Genomic DNA, 22,844 nt, shown 5'->3' on the forward strand with positions numbered 1-22,844 from the left:
TGGGATAGAGACATCAGAGCCGTGTGTACCAGCCTGAAATTTATTTTGCTTTTCAGTATACTGCCCTTGTAAACTGAAAACACTTATTTCATCGCTCGACAAAATGTTAAAAGCCTGCAGCACAGAATTCTTGCGGCAGCGTTCACATCTAGCAAGTGACCTCTCGGGATATAACCAGCTTATTTGGTTCCTTAAATTGCTGCAGCCCACAAGACCGATGTGTCCTGCGGGTAGCGAAATACCCCTAGACGGTGAAACAATGTGCCGTCACTGGATAAACAGGACGGCCAGGAGGCTCCTTGTTTTTGAATTCTTTGCCCTTTGCTGAATCCCTGTATCCTGTTGAAAAAAAATTCCATGAAATACTCGAAAAGTTCTAACCATATACGGGACAAATTTCGGTATTGATGTACTATGTGGGCAGTGCCTTGGCTCACGAAAATCGCGTTGTTCTAATCGGGTACACATACTCATATAGCGCACATGCCATCTTGGTGTGACTGCAGATCATTAGTCATTGCCATTCTAAATAAGTATAGGTGCAAGATTTAAAACGATATGCGGTATTCTGGGGTTTGCGACTTACTTATCGACTCATATATGACGCGATGGGCCCCTGCATATTCGGCTACCAAACGCGCCCATCTGCTTCGCCGGCCAGGCACTGCTCCTGTAAGTTGTTTATCAACAGAAGACTCACTGAGCTGTTTACGACCAAGCAACCTGCATCCGCCACAGCGTCCGGGGGTGCAAGCCGCACCGATATGTTGCGTGCAGGTCGCGCTAAATAGCACTGCAGTCGCATGCACCTATTCGCGTCCGTGCCGTCACGCACCAGCGTGATACCGCGCATGTATTCCTCCGCATTCGGGCACTTACTACCCGACCACGATGTAATTACACTTCACCGCCGGTGGCCGCTATCGGAAGCACTCGGTGATGTTACAGTAAACAAGTACAATTGTGACTAAGGAAGGAATCACATTGTGAGTGATTTCAAGACTCTTGTGCATAGACGATCGAGTGTTTCGGATTATCCTTGCTAAATTTCACAATAAGAAATCGACCGACGCTCCCTCACTTCGAGATGTTATAATGTTTGGGCCGACTAATAGGTCATCGCTCAGCCCTTGATATCCAGTTTAGATCCGGTGTCCAGACCGATCGCCGGCTGCCCTCAAGTCTATGATTGAGACCACAACGGCTGTCTGTAGCGCAATCCATCCGACAGCGCTTTACTCACGTTTTCGCTAGGATATCAGCCTCTGCCGACCGAGAGCTGCTTCCGATGGCCCACTTTCTCAGCTCATCGCCGCTACCAACGTTTGTGTACTTTGTCATAGTGACCTTCATAACGCATCGCCTCGGAACAAGATTTTAGTTGTACTCCCAGTGTTACTAATTAAGTTCTTGGCTACCAGGGCACACTTGTCTTCTTGTGTGCATCATCCACATCGAGATACTAATCCTTACACACTGACGTGAAATCGGTAGGATAGTTAGAAGGTGCAAGGATTCAGCCGGCAGTCATCTGCTTTTGATTGCAGCCAGCGCGACCCAGCTGACAGTGCCTTGTCACGTAACCATCGTTGTCTGCTGTGTTACTGTTTTGCGCTTCACTCCTTTTAAAACTGCTCCATTTTCTTGCGATGATTGTACGTAATTGTCGCAGTTAGAATCATTGTGAAACATGTCAATACGTAAAATAAAGGACATCGAAATGGGTGGTACGTTATATCAGTTGTCAGGTATTATTCCATGAATACAGAGGGTGCCCAAAACGGTACGTGGTTTAGACACCCCAATTAAGACACTGAGCTGTTAGAAATCTAACGTTTAAAACAGAAATGCCCTTATTGAGCTATCTGCTAAAGACAAAAAAGTTACCTTTGTTTTTCTTCAGGCGTTACGATGATATTTTTCTTCAAGGTTAATGCAAGTTTGAATGAAAAGAGAATAAAAACGTTGTACATATTTCGAACTGTGAGTCTGACTTGATTTGATGTTTCGTCGAAAATATAAAGGCAATGGAAAAACAATCTCTTCTTAGTTTTCGTATGAACTATAAGGACAAAAAGTTAATGTTTTTCTTTTTATGTGTGTTTGACATTGTGTCAACTAATGGGGACGATCTGAATTGTTATATTATCCTCAAGTATCATGTATGTTGTGAACTTCGCTTCTTCATGAAAGCTATTGTATACAGTTATTATTATAAAAACTTTTTTACTGCTATGATGGGCTTAAAAGAGCAGATTACTCTTATAACTTTCCAGCTGTTTATGCCGGGTTATGCTTGACAATGATCATTTCATCGAATCTACACTCCTGGAAATGGAAAAAAGAACACATTGACACCGGTGTGTCAGACCCACCATACTTGCTCCGGACACTGCGAGAGGGCTGTACAAGCAATGATCACACGCACGGCACAGCGGACACACCAGCAACCGCGGTGTTGGCTGTCGAATGGCGCTAGCTGCGCAGCATTTGTGCACCGCCGCCGTCAGTGTCAGCCAGTTTGCCGTGGCATACGGAGCTCCATCGCAGTCTTTAACACTGGTAGCATGCCGCGACAGCGTGGACGTGAACCGTATGTGCAGTTGACGGACTTTGAGCGAGGGCGTATAGTGGGCATGCGGGAGGCCGGGTGGACGTACCGCCGAATTGCTCAACACGTGGGGCGTGAGGTCTCCACAGTACATCGATGTTGTCGCCAGTGGTCGGCGGAAGGTGCACGTGCCCGTCGACCTGGGACCGGACCGCAGCGACGCACGGATGCACGCCAAGACCGTAGGATCCTACGCAGTGCCGTAGGGGACCGCACCGCCACTTCCCAGCAAATTAGGGACACTGTTGCTCCTGGGGTATCGGCGAGGACCATTCGCAACCGTCTCCATGAAGCTGGGCTACGGTCCCGCACACCGTTAGGCCGTCTTCCGCTCACGCCCCAACATCGTGCAGCCCGCCTCCAGTGGTGTCGCGACAGGCGTGAATGGAGGGACGAATGGAGACGTGTCGTCTTCAGCGATGAGAGTCGCTTCTGCCTTGGTGCCAATGATGGTCGTATGCGTGTTTGGCGCCGTGCAGGTGAGCGCCACAATCAGGACTGCATACGACCGAGGCACACAGGGCCAACACCCGGCATCATGGTCGAAGGGATACTGAATAGTGCACGGTACATCCAAACCGTCATCGAACCCATCGTTCTACCATTCCTAGACCGGCAAGGGAACTTGCTGTTCCAACAGGACAATGCACGTCCGCATGTATCCCGTGCCACCCAACGTGCTCTAGAAGGTGTAAGTCAACTACCCTGGCCAGCAAGATCTCCGGATCTGTCCCCCATTGAGCATGTTTGGGACTGGATGAAGCGTCGTCTCACGCGGTCTGCACGTCCAGCACGAACGCTGGTCCAACTGAGGCGCCAGGTGGAAATGGCATGGCAAGCCGTTCCGCAGGACTACATCCAGCATCTCTACGATCGTCTCCATGGGAGAATAGCAGCCTGCATTGCTGCGAAAAGTGGATATACACTGTACTAGTGCCGACATTGTGCATGCTCTGTTGCCTGTGTCTATGTGCCTGTGGTTCTGTCAGTGTGATCATGTGATGTATCTGAGCCCAGGAATGTGTCAATAAAGTTTCCCCTTCCTGGGACAATGAATTCACGGTGTTCTTATTTCAATTTCCAGGAGTGTAGTAGCGAAGCGGATTGTGCAAAATAAAGCACAGCTGAAGGTTCACCATGAATTTTAACTATCACGTACGCCAACGTCGTTTGTAAATCATTTTATTGATTACCGGTTTCGGCAGATCCGTGCTGTCATCATCGTATCCTATAACATATTAACAGAAGTCTTGTAAGTTTCTAAAGATCATGGGCTTCTGTTAATATTTTACATGATACGATGATGACAGCACAGATCTGCCGAAACCGGTAATCAATAAAACGATTTACAAGCGATCTTAGGGAACCTGATTTTTGAGGATAATATTTTTTCATATTATTGGATCATCACTCTGCTATCTGGTTCGATGCACACTGCAAGACTTCCTCTCTTGTGCAAACCTCTTAATCGTAAGGAGCACTAATACCCAACGTCTTTCTTAGTTTTTAACATACTCCAGTCTCTGTCTCTCCATGCACTTTCTTGCCTCTACGGCTCCCTATAGCGCCTTGCGAGTTATTTCCTTGTTTCTGAACGGATTTCCTACCATGCAATCACTTCTTGTAGCCAGTTTCCCACACATTTTTTTCTTTATCGACTCTCTGAAGAACCACCTCATTTCGTACATTCTATGCCCGCTGCGCACAACACGTACGTTCTTACAAATTTCTTCCTCAAACAATATATTTGATACTGATCGGCTTCTTTTCGTGAGGGATACCCTAGTTGTCTTCGATAATCTGTTTCTTATAACCTTACTTAGTCCGTCGAGCGTTATTTTATTACGGGCTGGAAAAATTCGTTCGGTTCGTCTGCAACGCAGTCCAGAAAATTTATAGTAACTGTATTACCAATTTCATTTCCAGTATTCCTCATTATTGTTGCCTTTCTTCGACATACTTTCCGCCCTCCTTCTATGCTCATTATATTGATCATTGCATTCAACGGGTTCTGTAATTCTTACTCACTTTCACTGATTTAATCAGCGAATGTTATCATTTCTTCCACTCTTGAAACTCTGTTTTATTTCTGTCATTGCTTCTTCGACTCCAGGTTGAAGGGGAGAGAGATTTTTACTTTACGCCCTTTTTTAATCTAAGTACTTCTCTTTTCGTTTACTTTCTTACTGCCCCCTCTTGGTTCTTGTACTTGCTGTATCATATGTCTATTTTTCTAAGAATTTCAGACTTCTTCCACCACATTTCGTTGTAAAATACTTTTCCTACAACGACAAGTCCTATGAAGATTCCTTTATTTTTCTGAAGTCTCGACTACAAGTTGGTAAACCCAACCTATTTGAAGAATTTGAAACATACATTTATTATTTAGTTAGCAGTGGGACGTCAGTTATTTTGGTAAATTTATTCCAATCAGCTGTGGTTTGTAAATGTTACTTATTATACTTTGTGAGGTAACATCTATGATTTGATATACGTTTGGTTTCCAGATTTTTTTGTGTTCTGATGTTACATACTAGCTTTGTCGTGGAGCTAGTCAGAAGTATGAAAATACATAGTTATCTAAAGGAAATATTAGTCTATGTTAATGGTCAGTAGAATCTTGGAAGATATACAGGGTGTTCAAAAACGCGTGTCGAATACTTTGAGAGCTGATAGTGCTCACTGAAACAAGAAAAATAAGTTCAATAAACATGGGTCTAGGAACGCATACTTGCCGAGTGAAGACGTGTTTACAGGAAGGGCTACGCGACGCTTGGTTGCTTAAATTAGCACAGTCGTTGGCGCTCTGTTAAATCTGTCGGCAGGGTATTATGATATCCTACCCACAGTTCTACCTACCATTAGTTGGTATGCAGTCAAATGTGAGGTTCGATTCGTGTCGTAGGCTACGTTAGATTTCGTCGGTTTGTGTGCCTTATTGTACAAAACTGTCAACCCTGTGTATATAATCATGGTGTTTTACCATCTTCCAAATGTGGATTCACTTATGTGTTCACTGTTACTGTTTGTACTTGCTCATTTACATTTTCCCTCTTCCATCGTTTGTTAGAAATGGGAGCCTACTATTCGACAAGTAAAATGGCGGATATGATATTCAGGTACGGTTTAGCAAATGGACGTAGCAAGAAAGCCCGTGCCGTCTACGCTGAAAAATATCCACAGCGCGGGGTGCTCTCTGATAAAGTGTTTGACAGACTTTTCCAGCGTCTCAAGGACACATGTGCCCTTGCACCTTGGGAGATTGACAGTGGAAGGCCTCGCACACATCCTCACGCCTGACATGGAGGAGCGTGTGCCAAGTTCAGTGGAAGGAACCACTGGAACCAGTTTGCGACCATTAGCAGCAGCAGAAGGCGTGTCCCAGTCTCTTAGCTTGCTGTAACCATATCACCTGCAGCGCGTTCAGGCCCTAACGTCACACGACGGCGGTTCTGTCAATGGCTGTTGCAGAAGTGTACCGCAGATCCAATGTTCACATCCAAGAATTTGTTTACCGATGAGGCAGGGTTCACATAAGATGGTGTTGTGAATTTCTATAACCAGCATATACGGGCTGTTTTAAATCACCAAGCAATTTAGGAAAGAGGGCATCAACACCGATTCTCAGTCAACGTGAATGGTGGCGTACTTGGCGGTAGCTCAATAGGGCCGTACGTACTACCACAAAGATTAACTGGGGTGCATTATCTGGACTTTTTCATTAATGTATTGCCTACCTTCATGGAGGCTGTGCCATTGCTGCAACGAATACAAATGTGGTTCATGCATGAGGGTGCATCAGCACACTTTCGTCACAATGTGCACAAGCATGTGACGCAGACATTTCAGGACTGCTGGATTGGGTGGGGAGGGTGGGAGGAAGGGAGACACACCTTAGCCTGGCCATTCGTTATTGGTCCACATCAAGACAATCAATGACGTGTGGACACTACGAGGTCGGGTCTTCAATGCGCGCCAACAGGTACAACAACAACCGGGTGTATTTCAAATGGTACATCATTCCTTAAGCCGGAGAGCAAAACGATGCATTGTCATGAATGGACGCCACGTTGAACACCTCCAGCAAAACCCGTGTTTATCGCTGAAAGTATGCATTTCCAGGCCCATGTTTATTGGACTTATTTTTCTTGATTCGATGGGTACTACCACCTCTCAAACAATTCGCCACTTTTCTTTACACCCTATATAATAATGATAAAGGTAATGAGTTGCTGAGAGCGAGTATTTAAACCACTAGCCGAACGCGAGTGACAATTTGTTGGTGGTAATTTTGCTACATTACTGATTTTAGCGACTGTGTGACCAAGAATACTTTATTATTGAAACATTAATAGAGACAAATTATCGTCTTGTTGCAATGTCTCTGAATCTCTGGACGAACGTGATGACAGTTAGGTCTGTAAGAAGACAACTGTGCAGCAGTCAAGGTAAACTTGGAAAAATGATTGCGTACATTCAGAGGAAAAGCGCACTTACATGGATCCGACGGCTACAGTCATGTTGAGGTTGTCCAACACCAGATGGCTCTGAGAGCCGCGACCGTATTGCTTGCAGGCTCCCCGCACCACCACCGCGTTCTGCATCTTGGAGCCTTCTGGAAAACAGAAACACGCATCCACATTCTTAACTATTGTGCGTACACAACAACAGTGGCGGAAAATGCTAACAGACAAGTAAAGGAAAGGGCAGAAACAATTCATAATAAAACTTTGAATATAAAATTAAGTTATTAGAACAAATGAGGTCTGTTTAGAGCAATAATCTATTTCTTTTAAGCGCCAACGACGCCCTACGTGCCGTCACTAGCACTGCATCCGCACCCATCACAGCCTGTACGTCTGTCCTCTGCAATCCATTGTGAAGTGCATCTCAGAGGAAACCTGCCAACGTTCCGTGTATTATGGTTTCCTCCCGGCCTGCCGTTGTGGCCGAGCGGTTCTAGGCGCTTCAGTCAGGAACCGCGCTGCTGCTACGGTCGCCGGTTCGAATCCTGCCTCGGGCATGGATGTGTGTGATGCCCTTAGGTTAGTTAGGTTTAAGTAGTTCTAAGTGTACGGGACTGATGACCTCAGATGTTAAGTACCATAGTGCTCAGAGCCATTTGAACCATTTTCTTTCCTCCCGTTTCATTAGCATATGGAGAAGGAAATATGATTACTTATGAAAGAGACTGTGCTCGTTGCAATAGTCCAACCTTGTTTATGCGGAGGCTACCGCACTGATAGGTAGGGCGTTGTACTATATTGAGATCCTTCACTTACAACTACTTCGTGAAACTTTGTAAATAGTCTTTTGCGCGATAGTTTGAGTTTGTCTTCAATCTTCCGCCAGTTTAAGAATTTTAGTTACTGTATGTAGCGCAAGCTGCGAGAGTTACTTACGCTCATTCTTTTGAATTTAAGAGCATCTACAGGGTGTTACAAAAAGGTACGGCCAAACTTTCAGGAAACATTCCTCACACACAAAGAAAGAAAATATGTTATGTGAACATGTGTCCGGAAACGTTTACTTTCCATGTTAGAGCTCATTTTATTACTTCTCTTCAAATCACATTAATCACGGAATGGAAACACACAGCAACAGAACGTACCAGCGTGACTTCAAACACTTTGTTACAGGAAATGTTCAAAATGTCCTCCGTTAGCGAGGATACATGCAACCACCCTCCGTCGCATGGAATCCCTGATGCGCTGATGCAGCCCTGGAGAATGGCGTATTGTATCACAGCCATCCACAATACGAGCACGAAGATTCTCTACATTTGGTACCGGGGTTGCGTAGACAAGAGCTTTCAAATTCCCCCATAAATGAAAGTCGAGAGGGTTGAGGTCAGGAGAGCGTGGAGACCATGGAATTGGTCCACCTCTACCAATCCATCGGTCACCGAATCTGTTGTTGAGAAGCTTACGAACACTTCGACTGAAATGTGCAGGAGCTCCATCGTGCATGAACCACATGTTGTGTCGTACTTGTAAAGGCACATGTTCTAGCAGCACAGGTAGAGTATCCCGTACGAAATCCTGATAACGTGCTCCATTGAGCGTAGGTGGAAGAACATTGGGTCCAATCAAGACATCACCAACAATGCCTACACAAATGTTCACAGAAAATCTGTGTTGATGTCGTGATTGCACAATTGCGTGCGGATTCTCGTCAGCCCACACATGTTGATTGTGAAAATTTACAATTTGATCACGTTGGAATGAAGCCTCATCCGTAAAGAGAACGTTTGCACAGAAGTGAGGATGACACATTGTTGGATGAACCATTCGCAAAAGTGTACCCGTGGAGGCCAATCAGCTGCTGATAGTGCCTGCACACGCTGTACATGGTACGGAAACAACTGGTTCTCCCGTAGCACTCTCCATACAGTGACGTGATCAACGTTACCTTGTACAGCAGCAACTTCTCTGACGCTGACATTAGGGTTATCGTCAACTGCACGAAAAATTGCCTCGTCCATTGCAGGTGTCCTCGTCGTTCTAGGTCTTCCCCAGTCGCGAGTCATAGGCTGGAATGTTCCGTGCTCGCTAAGACGCCGATCAATTGCTTCGAACGTCTTCCTGTTGGGACACCTTCGTTCTGGAAATCTGTCTCGATACAAACGCACAGCGCCACGGCTATTGCCCCGTGCTAATCCATACATCAAATGGGCATCTGCCAACTCCGCATTTGTAAACATTGCACTGACTGCAAAACCACGTTCGTGATGAACACTAACCTGTTGATGCTACGTACTGATGTGCTTGATGCTAGTACTGTAGAGCAATGAGTCGCATGTCAACACAAACACCGAAGTCAACATTACCTTCCTTCAATTGGGTCAACTGGCGGTGAATCGAGGAAGTACAGTACATACTGACGAAACTAAAATGAGCTCTAACATGAAAATTAAGCGTTTCCGACACATGTCCACATAACATCTTTTTTTATTTGTGTGTGAGGAATGTTTCCTGAAAGTTTGGCTGTACCTTTTTGTAACACACTGTATGTGACAGACTTAGTTCAATACACTTCCTATGATTTTTACAGAAAGGGACGAGTCATAAAAATGAAATTTTGATAGGATATTTGAACACTCTGCAGCATCAGAAGCACTAAAATAAATGTCGTGTGACTAGGGCCTCGAGTAGGGTAGACCGTTCGCCGGGTGCAAGTCTTTCGATTTGACCCACTTCGGCGACTTGCGCGTCGATGGGGATGAAGTGATGATGATTAGGACAACACAACACCTAGTCCCTGAGCGGAGAAAATCTCCGACCCAGCCGGGAATCGGACCCGGGCCCTTTGGATTAGCATTCTGTCGCGCTGACCACTCAGCTACCGGTGGCGGACATCAGAAGCACTAAAAGAATATTTTTATTAAGTCAAAAATGGTTAAAAGTTTAATAACTTTTATTTTTATTTCAGTATTTTCAGTGAACCCGGCGATCTGAAGAGCTTCTCTGATACACAAAGTGGGTATATCACTTCTATCTGTTTGAAACCCTGCAACAGGTCACAGCAGTCCATCCACCCCACCGCCGCCCCACATCGAACCCAGGGGTTATTGTGCGGTTAGGCCCACAGTGTCCCCCCGCCCCCCCCCCCCCCCCCCTCCGGAAACGTCTCATACCAGACGAGTGTAACCCCATATGTTTGCGTGGTAGAGTAATTATGGTGTTCGCATACGTGGAGACAGTGTTTGCGCAGCAATCACCAAACATAGTGTAACTGAGGCGGGATAAGGGGAACCAGCCTGCATTCGCCGAGGCAGATGGAAAACTGCCTAAAAACCATCCACAGGCTGGCCGGCACACCGGATGTCGACACTAATCCGCCGGGCGGATTCCTGCCGGGGACCGGCACGCGTTTCCGCTCGGGAAGCAGACCGTGCAGCTACCCGGGCAATAGTCTCTTGTATTACTAAAGTATTCAAATAAAGGAAACTAGCAAGAGGTTTGAGAGGAACGATGGGATGAGAATTAACGAAAAAAGTGAGGTGAGGTCGCTAGGGGTGAGGGGACGGTACGCTGTGTCAAGTTTCAGCCTGGGCGCCAGTTATCATAACAATGCCACTTCCAAAAGCCAGGAAGGCCCTCGAGCACAACTGTCGACGCTCATCTTCACAAAAGTGAATGATCTGCAGCGCGCCAACCGTAGTCTGTCGAAGAGGAAGAAGTTGAAACACAAGTTTGTTTTAGTGACGAAATTTCAACCGATAAATTGACTATGGATCAGGTCGAATTTCAGTAAACGTTGTTCCTCGCCAGAAGATGCCTTACGCAAAGAGAGAGAGAGAGAGAGAGAGAGAGAGAGAGAAAGTGATAGACAGAGCGTGTATGTGTGTGTACGTGTGTGTGTGTGTGTGTGTGTGTGTGTGTGTGTGTGAGAGAGAGAGAGAGAGAGAGAGAGAGAGAGAGAGAGAGGTAGACACACCGTAATAGGGAAGTTTGAAGGGGCATCCAGAATTACTCACTGCCAGGTTCTGCAAATATACTAAATATCTTTATCTGCTGGCGGAGGACATGGATTCAAGAACGCTTTAAAACTCAGACTGCGCTCACATTACGGAGGAGGACGGTTCAAATCACGGTCAAGCCATCCAGATTTAGCTTTTCCGTGATTTCTCTAAATCGCTCCAGGCAAATGCCAGGATGTTTTCTTTGAGAAAGATACGGCCGATTTCCTCCTCCATAGTTTCGTTAATCGAACTTGTGCTCCGTCTCTAATCACACGCTGTCGAAAGGACGTTAAATGCAATCTTCTTTGCCCTTTCTCCCTTCCTTCGTTGACGCATTTTTAGGTACCAACCAACCTAAAAATATACGACAGCAAATTTGTCGCAGATCAAGTCGACAAGTATGCGAAACTTGTACCAACACAACTAAAACAAATCATGGAAATCAATGCTGTCTCTGTGCCAGGGTGTAAACTACAGAAAAATTGTAAATAATGATACTTTTTAAATACGATAGGTTAAAGAGCCAAGACAAGATGTATATTACCGTCGTTTTTCCAAATTACATTTTCTGTAATTCCTTTTTTTTTGCTATGGAAAGAGCGTTTCGCGTAATAGCTAGGGAACTCCTAACAACTCTGGATGTGATCATAAGATAGTCGCAACACGCCAAACAGGGACCACTTAGGCAGCACAGTGGCGCATGAGTCAGAAAACCTGTGGCCGCCGGAAATGATACTGCCATATCTGACGCAACAGCATGTAAACCGTGGCTACTGCGGCAAATTATTGAAATGAGTTCCACAGTTCTCTCCCTTATGTAAGACGCGAGACGCTTCCAAACAGAACTAAGAGACTACTGACATGTAATGGCTACTTCTCAATTTTTCATGATCATCGTGCTTTTTTTACTCATAATTGCAATGATCTTTTCAGTCGAATTGTTTAAAATCTAAAGTTGCAGTTTTAATATTAAATATTTTCTGATTACTATAGATCAAAGCACGCATCAGACCACCTAACACACAATGGCAGCTCGTGCTATGTATTGTCACACCAACAATTTTTATATATATATATATATATATATATATATATATATATATATATATATATATATATATATATATAGAGAGAGAGAGAGAGAGAGAGAGAGAGAGTGTTCAGTATCTTGAAGTGAAGAGAGAGAGAGAATATTAAAACAGCGATGGGATAAATGAAAACACACGGTACGATGTATATTGTAAAAGTCGTTTGCTAATCGCCATATTTCATGCTGCCTGTTCATGCGTGCTGCAATTGGCACTTGTCTCTCTCAAATAATCTGTATTTATTTATTTATTTATTTAACCTGATCAGATTAGGGTCATCAGGCCCTCTCTTACATCGGACCAGTGTTCCACACATGCAGCATTTCACACATCAGAGTTACATCATGACAATACTTTAAATAAGAAAATTAGATTACTCCAGTCACAATATGAATAAAGAATAATGACTAAGACCTAATAAAGTAAGTAATGGCAGTATTTTTACGACAGGTGCTATACATACAAATTATGATAAAAGTAATAATAGTTACAGTAAAAAAATTAAACAATAATGATAAACATAAGAAAAATTGGCAATAGTAATGAAGATTTGTGCAGATGTACATTAATATCTTGGTGTGTAAAGTAGATGTTTACTAGTATAGCGAGTTTTGGGGGAGGGAGACTTAAGGAGGGGGAAAGAGGGAAGTAATGAGGTGAAGTGCATTCGTGTACAAAGGAAATCATTACTGTTGCTTAAGTAGATACGTCCTTAACTGTTTTTTGAAGCTGGATATGTTTTTAAGTTCTCTAACATACCGAGGGAGGTTATTCCAGAGTCGGGTTCCCGCTACTGTAAAGGACTTGGAGAAGGCGACTGAGCGATGCAGTGGAACAGAGAGGATTTTATTATGATGGGAACGTGTGTTTCTATCATGTTGTTCAGACATAAGCGTTAAGGACGAGGAGAGATATGAGGGACAGTGTACATTTATAAGGCAGTAGATGAGACAGAGTGTATGGAAATCTCTGCGTTTGTCTGCACGCAGCCAGGACAATTTTGCATATGCTGGTGAAATGTGATCAAAAAGTCGAATGTCACAGATATATCGGACACAGGCGTTCATGACCAGTTCCAGACGTCGCGAGTTTTCCTGAGAGAGGCCTTGTAGGATAATATCGCTGTAATCAATGATTGGGAATACAAGCGTTTGTACTAATTTCTTTTTCAGATCGAAAGGGAAAATTTTTTTATGTTTTTGTAGGACATGGAGGGATGCTGATGCTTTTTTGCACACTGCAGTTACGTGCTCTGTCCAATTTAGATTTTCATCTATTATTACTCCCAAACTCTTTGCTGAGGGAGAGAAGTTAATATTTGTTCCATTTAGGATAAGAGATGGTACGGATTCCCGATGTTTTGGGCTAATGAGCTTAGAGTGACCAACAAGTACCGCTTGGGTTTTAGATGGGTTTAGTTTTAGTCCTATGTCCTGTGCCCATTTTGATAGTGCATCGAGATCAGTATTGAAGTTTTCAATAGCTTTCTTCAGATTGTTTGGATCCGCACTTAGATACAACTGAAGGTCATCAGCATACATATGATATTTGCAATAAGTCAGAACCGATGACACATCATTGACATACAGAGAGAAGAGTATGGGACCTAGTACTGAGCCTTGGGGAACGCCTGACACTACCTGCCGCCATTGTGATTTTATATTCCCGGACAGGACGCGTTGCTGACGAGATGTCATGTATGAGCGAAACCATTGCACTGCACTTGGTGCGAAATTTAGACCGCTAGTAAGATGTCGAAGTCGACAGTATCAAATGCTTTGCTGAAATCTAAGAAGCAAATGATAGTCGCTTCTTGTCTGTCCATGGCAAGTTTCAGGTCATCTGTCACCTTTATTAGTGCGGATGTTGTGCTTCGATGTTTACGGAAACCTGATTGGTATTCGTCTAGTAGGTTGTTAGTAGTTAGGTAGTTGGTGAGCTGGTTCAAAAATGGTTCAAATGGCTCTGAGCACTATGGGACTTAACATATATGGTCGTCAGTCCCCTAGAACGTAGAACTACTTAAACCTAACTAACCTAAGGACAGCACACAACACCCAGCCATCACGAGGCAGAGAAAATCCCTGACCCCGCCGGGAATCGAACCCGGGAACCCGGGCGTGGGAAGCGAGAACGCTACCGCACGACCACGAGATGCGGGCGGTGAGCTGGTCATGGACTACATATTCTAAGGCCTTTGATAGTGCAGGAAGAAGGCAGATGGGGCGGTAGTCAGAGGGTGCTGTGGCGATGTCCTTTTTAGGCAGTGGCTTAATTTGTCCCAGTTTCCAGGCCTCAGGGAAAACACTTGTGATTAATGAGTCGTTGAAAATGTCTGTTATAGAGGGCAGTAGTTGATCAATAATAAGTTTTACCATCTGGATAGTGATGCCATCATGTCCAGTAGATGCTGATCTAATCCGCATTATGGCTTTCTTGACGGTATTGCAAGTGACGTGCCGTAGATAGAATTTTTCTTTGCTACAGTCGTTCATCCCCATGAAGTAATCAATGATTCTCTGTTTTTTTTTGCGGTTCAATTGTGGTTGCAGGTAATGTGAAGAATCGGTTTAGTTCTTCAGCTGAGACCATGGGATTTTCTGCAACTTTTATTTTGCCTAAACCGAGACTACGGAGATTTTTCCACAGGATAGCTGGTCTACATCTATTGTCACCTAATGTACGGGCATGCCTGAGCTTAGCGTTTCTCACCGCTTGACTGACTTTGTTTCGCTTCTGCTTGTATTCAATGTGATTTTCAGGTGTAGGGTGTATCTTGTATGCTTGATGAGCAGCGTCTCTGAGATTCATAAGCTATTTTAGTTCATCAGTCAGCCAAGGTGCAGGTTTCCTTTTTACTTTTCTGGCCTTTATTGGAGCGTATTTGTCATATAGTTTAGTAATTTTGGTAGTGAAATCTTGGAGTTTGTCGTTTATGTCCATGAGGGGAGTAGAGGTCATCCCCCAAACTATTTCTTGTGCCTCAGTTTCGAGTTCAGGCAAATTTATGCGTTTGAAGTCTCGGTATGTAGACAGTTTTTGTTTTTTTCTATGACATTCTAATGAATACGTCATGAAAATGATGTCATGGGCCGACATGCCAGGTGCAGATATTTGAGAGGTGCGGATTATTCTGTTTGGAGATTTTGTTGCGAATATATCTATGAAAGTGTGACTGGTAGTCGTGTGATGAGTAGGTGCCAGCTGAAGTAGCGTCATATTTGAGGAAGAAAGCATCCTCTTAAATTTCCCAGTGGAAGGACTATTGCACAGAAAATTAATGTTAGTGTCACCTGCTATAATTACATGTTCATATGACGATTCGAGACTAGAGAGGGCAGTTTCGAATCAGGCGAACCCGCCTACTTTAGGAGGTTTGTAAAGGACACATATTAAGCACTTTCTGTTAAGGGATTTGATCTCTATGAACATACACTCCTGGAAATTGAAATATGAACACCGTGAATTCATTGTCCCAGGAAGGGGAAACTTTATTGACACATTCCTGGGGTCAGATACATCACATGATCACACTGACAGAACCACAGGCACATAGACACAGGCAACAGAGCATGCACAATGTCGGCACTAGTACAGTGTATATCCACCTTTCGCAGCAATGCAGGCTGCTATTCTCCCATGGAGACGATCGTAGAGATGCTGGATGTAGTCCTGTGGAACGGCTTGCCATGCCATTTCCACCTGGCGCTTCAGTTGGACCAGCGTTCGTGCTGGACGTGCAGACCGCGTGAGACGACGCTTCATCCAGTCCCAAACATGCTCAATGGGGGACAGATCCGGAGATCTTGCTGGCCAGGGTAGTTGACTTACACCTTCTAGAGCACGTTGGGTGGCACGGGATACATGCGGACGTGCATTGTCCTGTTGGAACAGCAAGTTCCCTTTCCGGTCTAGGAATGGTAGAACGATGGGTTCGATGACGGTTTGGATGTACCGTGCACTATTCAGTGTCCCCTCGACGATCACCAGTGGTGTACGGCCAGTGTAGGAGATCGCTCCCCACACCATGATGCCGGGTGTTGGCCCTGTGTGCCTCGGTCGTATGCAGTCCTGATTGTGGCGCTCACCTGCACGGCGCCAAACACGCATACGACCATCATTGGCACCAAGGCAGAAGCGACTCTCATCGCTGAAGACGACACGTCTCCATTCGTCCCTCCATTCACGCCTGTCGCGACGCCACTGGAGGCGGGCTGCACGATGTTGGGGCGTGAGCGGAAGACGGCCTACGGTGTGCGGGACCGTAGCCCAGCTTCATGGAGACGGTTGCGAATGGTCCTCGCCGATACCCCAGGAGCAACAGTGTCCCTAATTTGCTGGGAAGTGGCGGTGCGGTCCCCTACGGCACTGCGTAGGATCCTACGGTCTTGACGTGCATCCGTGCGTCGCTGCGGTCCGGTCCCAGGTCGACGGGCACGTGCACCTTCCGCCGACCACTGGCGACAACATCGATGTACTGTGGAGACCTCACGCCCCACATGTTGAGCAATTCGGCGGTACGTCCACCCGGTCTCCCGCATGCCCACTATACGCTCTCGCTCAAAGTCCGTCAACTGCACATACGGTTCACGTCCACGCTGTCGCGGCATGCTACCAGTGTTAAAGACTGCGATGGAGCTCCGTATGCCACGGCAAACTGGCTGACACTGACGGCGGCGGTGCACAAATGCTGCGCAGCTAGCGCCATTCGACGGCCAACACCGCGGTTCCTGGTGTGTCCGCTGTGCCGTGCGTGTGATCATTGCTTGTACAGCCCTCTCGCAGTGTCCGGAGCAAGTATGGTGGGTCTGACACACCGGTGTCAATGTGTTCTTTTTTCCATTTCCAGGAGTGTATATTCCTTTTGTTTATCTACATTGTTGTCGGATGTGTGTAGTACAGCAGGTGACAAATCAGAGCGTATGTACGCCCCTACTCCGCCCCCTCGTCTGTTGCATCTGTCGTGCCTGAGGATGATATAGCCATCTAGGTTTACGGAATTTGTAGGAATACTTGGTTTCAGCCAAGTCTCTGACAAAAGTATTACGTGTATATCAGTAGTCTGAAATATATATTTGAACTCGTCGAAGTGAGCTGGCAGAGATTGGACATTTGCATGTGCAATATGCAGCTTGGTGCGTTCGGGTGTTGATTTCCCGAGGAGACTGCCGACAGATGTTTGCAGGTCGTGATTAGCGGTGACAAGAGGGTCTGGCATGTGGAATGCGGAAGGCTTGTGAAGGAGAGGGGGTGAGGGAGTGTCCTCCCAGTTCTGAGCAGGGAGAGCGGCCGAGAGTGGGAGGGGGTGGGTCCCCGGGGAGGCAACTTGAACTGCGGCCAAGGTCAGCGAGGTCTGCAACGGTTCTGGAAGTAGCCGTGGGCCGGCAGGGGAAGGAATTTCGCTAAACACAACGGGAGTAATCTGCACGAAACGGTAGAGTGTGATATTAATTGCACTTATGAGGATAACAACTAAAGTATGATGGTGGGTTGCTAATTAAAGATGGAAGTGAGACTACCTTATGTAATAATTAACAAAAATTACATGTAGTCATCTAGCTTCTGCTGGAGTAGTACAAAGTGATTCCCTGATGTTAAAGACCTTCAGGGATGATGGAGAAGGACAGATCTATCAATCTGAGGTAACATACCTTAGTCCGGAAACGACGCCTAGAATGGTATAAACGAAAATCCGCAGCGCTCAAACTAAGGGCTCCAACTTCTGAACCCTGATTACGAAGTTCAGAATTCCCACTGCATACTCTCCAATACCCTCAGATAATTTCCCTTGTTAATGGATTAGTAACGGCGCTCGTAACCTGATGCCTGACAAACCGAAAATCCCAAGTCTACAGTACAGTAATATTGAATTCCAGTTACCTAGACAAGTTTTATAAGTTGCTACATTTACAACAGTTGTTGAGAATAGCGTCCCCCCGCTTTAATGGAGGTATGGCATCGACGCAAAAAGTTTTGTCGTACCCGTTCTAATATACCGCGTGCCGTTTGAACAGCGTCGCAGGCAGCGACAATTCTTCCCAGCAGAACCTCTTCTGTCTCGACAGGCGTCTATTACGCAAGAATTTTCACGTGGACCAGCACGAAGAAGAATGATGTGAGATCAGGAAAACGTGCTGGCCACGAAACAGGACCTCCTCTTCCTATCCACTTTTCAGGTAATGTCTGATATAGGCGTTCCCGAACCCTCAGTGAGATGGTTCTGCATCATGTTGGAACCACATCCGTCGGCGAATAACAAGTGGGGTGTGTTCCAGGAACCTGAGTGGTATGTCCCTGATAAACACTGCGTACAATTGGACATTTAAGCAGGGATGAAGACTACGCATGCCCACACGTAGACTGATAATCTGTGTTGACGGCTGACCATAATTACAGCGTTGAGATTGTCATAGACCCTGCCACTATTCAGCATTCCATCTCTGGTGAAACAGGCTTCATCCGTGAAAGATACATTTTCAGGAAACTGAGGATCGACTATAAGACGCAGCAAGAACCATTGGCCGAACAAAAGGTCCAAAGTCATCAGGAATCGAAGAACGCACTTTCTAGGCATTTCTCATACTACTCGCCACACAGTACTCTGCGAAAAATTCACTTCACGTGCAAGATGGCCACATTGAAGGAACTTGTTTCTGGATTATGGTGAGATGATTACAGTCTCGCATGCTTGCGATGCACTTACGTGCTGATTGCAGACGCCCCACCCGCTCGAGCAAGCACTGCATCGGCACGTCTGGTGTCCGTACAGTTCGCTGTCCACGGTCATTATACTGTGTAAACAGTTGCCCTGCTTCATTTCATCGTTGGAACAGTCTTGGAAACATGGTGTGAACCGAATACTTTTTACGTGAATATTTGTTCTTGTACACTTCTCGCTTCTCTGCTGCTTCCATTTGCGTGCCTGTACATGAAAATCATGTCTGCAAGTTCCGTCACAGGGTACAACCCAATTTGGTTAGGGTCCATCGACGTTAGTGCATCAGCTTGTAAACACAGACTGCAGTGTACTACAGCACAGAGATTGTAGACCAGGTCTGCTCATGTCAGTACACAGTACACCATCTGCATTGGATGAGTTGAGTTGTTATTCCGAACTCTTTGGGATCGCCTGTCCTACAATCTTAGCAACAACAGTACTGGTACCTGTGTTCCACTGTCCGAAGTAACAGCAGAATTTGGCTTATAACTTTCGACTCGGTCGTTCCCAGACCAGGATCCCTTCCCTCAAATTGATGCATTTACCTTTCTCCACCACCACTGAAAGTTTGTAACATCATGTCGGAATCACCCTACATATCGCTAGGAGGAAGTCGCGAGCTAGGTCTCAGCAAGTCGTCCGAGCTTTCTCGTGAGTCAGCCAATATGAAACCTTGGCGGCAGAATCAGTTTGCCGTCGGCAGAAAAAGGATCACTTTCGACTGGACACTCTTCTACCGCTGGCTGCTTTGAGGATGAATCGATGTTTTTAGTTCAGATGCTTGTCTTGTGATACGGAGATGGCAACACTGAAGCGAGTTAGTTCTAGATTATGGTGAGATGGTTACAGCCTCGCATGCTTGCGATGCATTTACGTAATTATACATTACTCGGTTCTCCAAGTTAGAGAACATTACATTTCTTTAGGCGCGTTACTCGGCAATGTGGTCAACGTTAGGTCTTTGTTCGAGTTCACAAATCCCTTAGGACCCGTGGGAATCAATATCCAATTTTTATTCAGCCATCCGAGCTGCAAGTTGCTTTTCTCATTGCTCTCCCAGTCATCAAACAATATTTCCGGGCGTTAATGTTAGTATGTGGTGTTTTTGTATTTCCTATTGTATGTGGATGGTGATGTAAAGAGACATGGTCAGTTCAGCTGGCTTTGTACGGCAAGGTAAAGCGGCCGTGGCGGGAAAAATGCCTCGTTCGTATATTTCGCCCGGAACAGTGCTGCTGCCTGCCGAGAAGTTGTCAAACCATTTTCGTCAGTGAGTTCGACAGAGGAATCTAGTTCCGATATTTTTTAGTAAAACGTTTTCTGTCGTCTGATCTAAGATAACAGATTTATATTATTTTTGTTACCTCACTTATTCGCAGAGTAATACCTTTCGCAACATCAATGTTTAAAAAACTTCTTTTGGGCTACAAATGTAGTTCCTTGTTATTTATTTCGGTCTGAGAGTTTCATCTGTGAACCACAAATGCCGACATGGCATCCGATCGGAAAAATCGGCTTCATTACTAGTAGGGAAAAGTGAGGAAGGTGTTTATCCCTGTAAGAGTTAGTTACTCCCATATATCACGCATAACGCTACAAAAATATTCCCTTCTAAACCCTTTCATATACAAAGCTTTCATCCGTCTTTCTATTCCTTTGTGACGAATTTGAATTAATTAATTTATATAACTGAAAATCATCTTTGTTCTGCTACATTTGCCCTACTACAAAAATCAGGTTGCAGACAGTCAACTGCAGCCGCTTGGTATTGCTTCAGGTTCCAGGGCATCAAGATGCCTAGAAAACAAGGGATTCTGTTGCCGCATTACCCCCTTGAACCTAAGGTGTAGTTGTCCACTACAGTGGACAGCTGTTAATGTTGCTTCTTTGGAGTTTTTAAGCAGTCCTGAAATTGAAAATGCATGCAGTCTACTACAGTGGATACTTCGTACTGGTACTACGCCCTGCATGCATTTTCAGCCTCAGGTCTGATTAAAAACGCCGAAGAAGCGACATTAACAGCTGTCCACTATACTGGACAGCAGCACCATAAGGTTAACTAGGGAAAAGTGGTCACTACATAAGTCTTCAGAGAAATGCATATGGTTCGTTTATATTATTTTCATTTTACTTAAAATATTTGGTGTCACCACTTAATATGAAGATTCAAAAGCTGCCATCAATAACTAAGGTTTGGTGAACATTCAATTTTCCTTAGAGGACCCCTTCACCTCATCTTCCCCTGTCTGAAACATATTTTTTATTCAGTCACTAAACAATATATATAGAGTGAATGTGATTTGGGACTCTTACGAACTTATTTTTTACTCCCTTTGATCTTTGTTAACATTAACTTTTCATGTGTTTTGTAACAGATTTCACTTAAGAAGTGTGTTCTTGAATGTACTACATTCGCTCCAGCGAATTTAAAACCAAGACGTAGTAAGATGACTTTCGTAGTATTTGATTTTTATTTTAAATGAAATTTTTCAGGTGTTTCAGAAGTTTTTCAGTTGCTGTTGAACTTCAAGGTACATATTTGCAGAGACGGAGGTTTCGAGATAAAATTCACACAAGCTCAGATATTCGCAAGTTATTTGAATAAAAAGAACAAAATCATTTATATCACACGAATTACATCTATTATGGTTTCAGTTTTGCTTAGGTTTAACTCTTCTTAAACCCCTTTTTAATTATTCCGTTGTGTTATTTGAAAGTTCTTGCCAGTCTGAAACTTAAAAAGGAAGTTAGTCACGTTTGGTTTATTCACATAAAGGGTAATGTTTCAGACCATTAAAAACCTGGATCACAGATTCTTACGAAAAGTAAAATGTAGTGAGTAGGCTTTCAATTGTGATGGACATCGTGCATTGGAGCACACAGCATACGGATGTTGTCATCAAGACTTACAAGAGAGCATTCCCTAGTGTCAACAGACGATTTTTATGAAACTTGATGGATCTGTGGAGGAGGCAAAATAATGCAATAGAATTTTTTTGTTTGTGCCCAGTTACACTCTTTAGGGGTAAAACAAGCCCCGAAGAGTAATTTGGCATGTTAGGTTTTGAGGGAATAGCCTGAAAATGATGACACGTAAAAAAAATGTTTTTCATATAAAAGTTGATATGTACTTAATTTTCGTGAGAACTGTGTAACTAACTTTTGTTATAATATGAAGTTCTGCAAGATACCCCACCACCATTAATTAATTTTGAGAAATGAAAACTTTTGTTGTAACATAAATTACTAAGCTTTCAAGCCACATACATACCTGTGTAATACAGCTGGTTTCTGAAATAGCGTTTTTGAAACATAAACTGTACACAATGTGCTGTCAGAATATTTTCGACATTTTTGATTAAAATATCTAAATATTCGTTACAATTCTAATTATTCATTTTACTTGTATAAGTTGTATGTTTCAAATTGTTATGTTCCGTTTTAAATTCATGGCTTTATTGCGTTTCTTTTTTAAATTTAACAATTAAAATGCGTGAGTTTTGTTAATAGAAAATAATAGTCTAACCCATAATTCTTACAAAAAATAATTGCAATAAAGGTAATGTGTAAGGAAATGTTCCAAACATAACTTTTTTACTCCATGCACATGAAGTGAGCGAAATTTCTTCGTGTAATATACATGAGAAGGAAGCCTATACATAACAAAATTCAGCAGGATTTCAAATTGTCGTGGATGATCCTCTAAATATCCTGATTTGTATCAGGCCTAGTTCTGAACATTGTTAAGCCTTGGAGGAAAGAACTGATTATGTACTAGTGACTGCAGCTTAATTATATTGTTTCTCAAAATCATTCAACAGAACCAGATCTGTAAAATCTTCTCACAAGGTTCTCCTAATATCGAAAGCCGTATACTCCTCACAACTGTAACTGTGCCATTGAGCCTTTTGGGATCATCGGATAAACGAGTTATTTCTCCTCAGGTACGATGCCTGTACGGTT

The 22,844-nt window shown here is 44.2% G+C and overlaps 1 protein-coding gene across 1 annotated transcript in view; it reads right to left on the reverse strand.

Annotated features, from left to right (window-relative positions):
• LOC126175657 (ABC transporter G family member 23-like) overlaps positions 1–22,844 on the reverse strand; it is a 396,587-nt gene that overhangs the window by 163,136 nt on the left and 210,607 nt on the right. The window contains exon 3 of the mRNA XM_049922565.1: positions 7,109–7,226. Within this exon, the coding sequence (XP_049778522.1) occupies positions 7,109–7,226 (118 nt within the window). The remainder of the gene's footprint in view (positions 1–7,108; positions 7,227–22,844) is intronic.

Source organism: Schistocerca cancellata, chromosome 3 (assembly GCF_023864275.1).
Source record: "Schistocerca cancellata isolate TAMUIC-IGC-003103 chromosome 3, iqSchCanc2.1, whole genome shotgun sequence".
Taxonomy (NCBI): domain Eukaryota; kingdom Metazoa; phylum Arthropoda; class Insecta; order Orthoptera; family Acrididae; genus Schistocerca; species Schistocerca cancellata.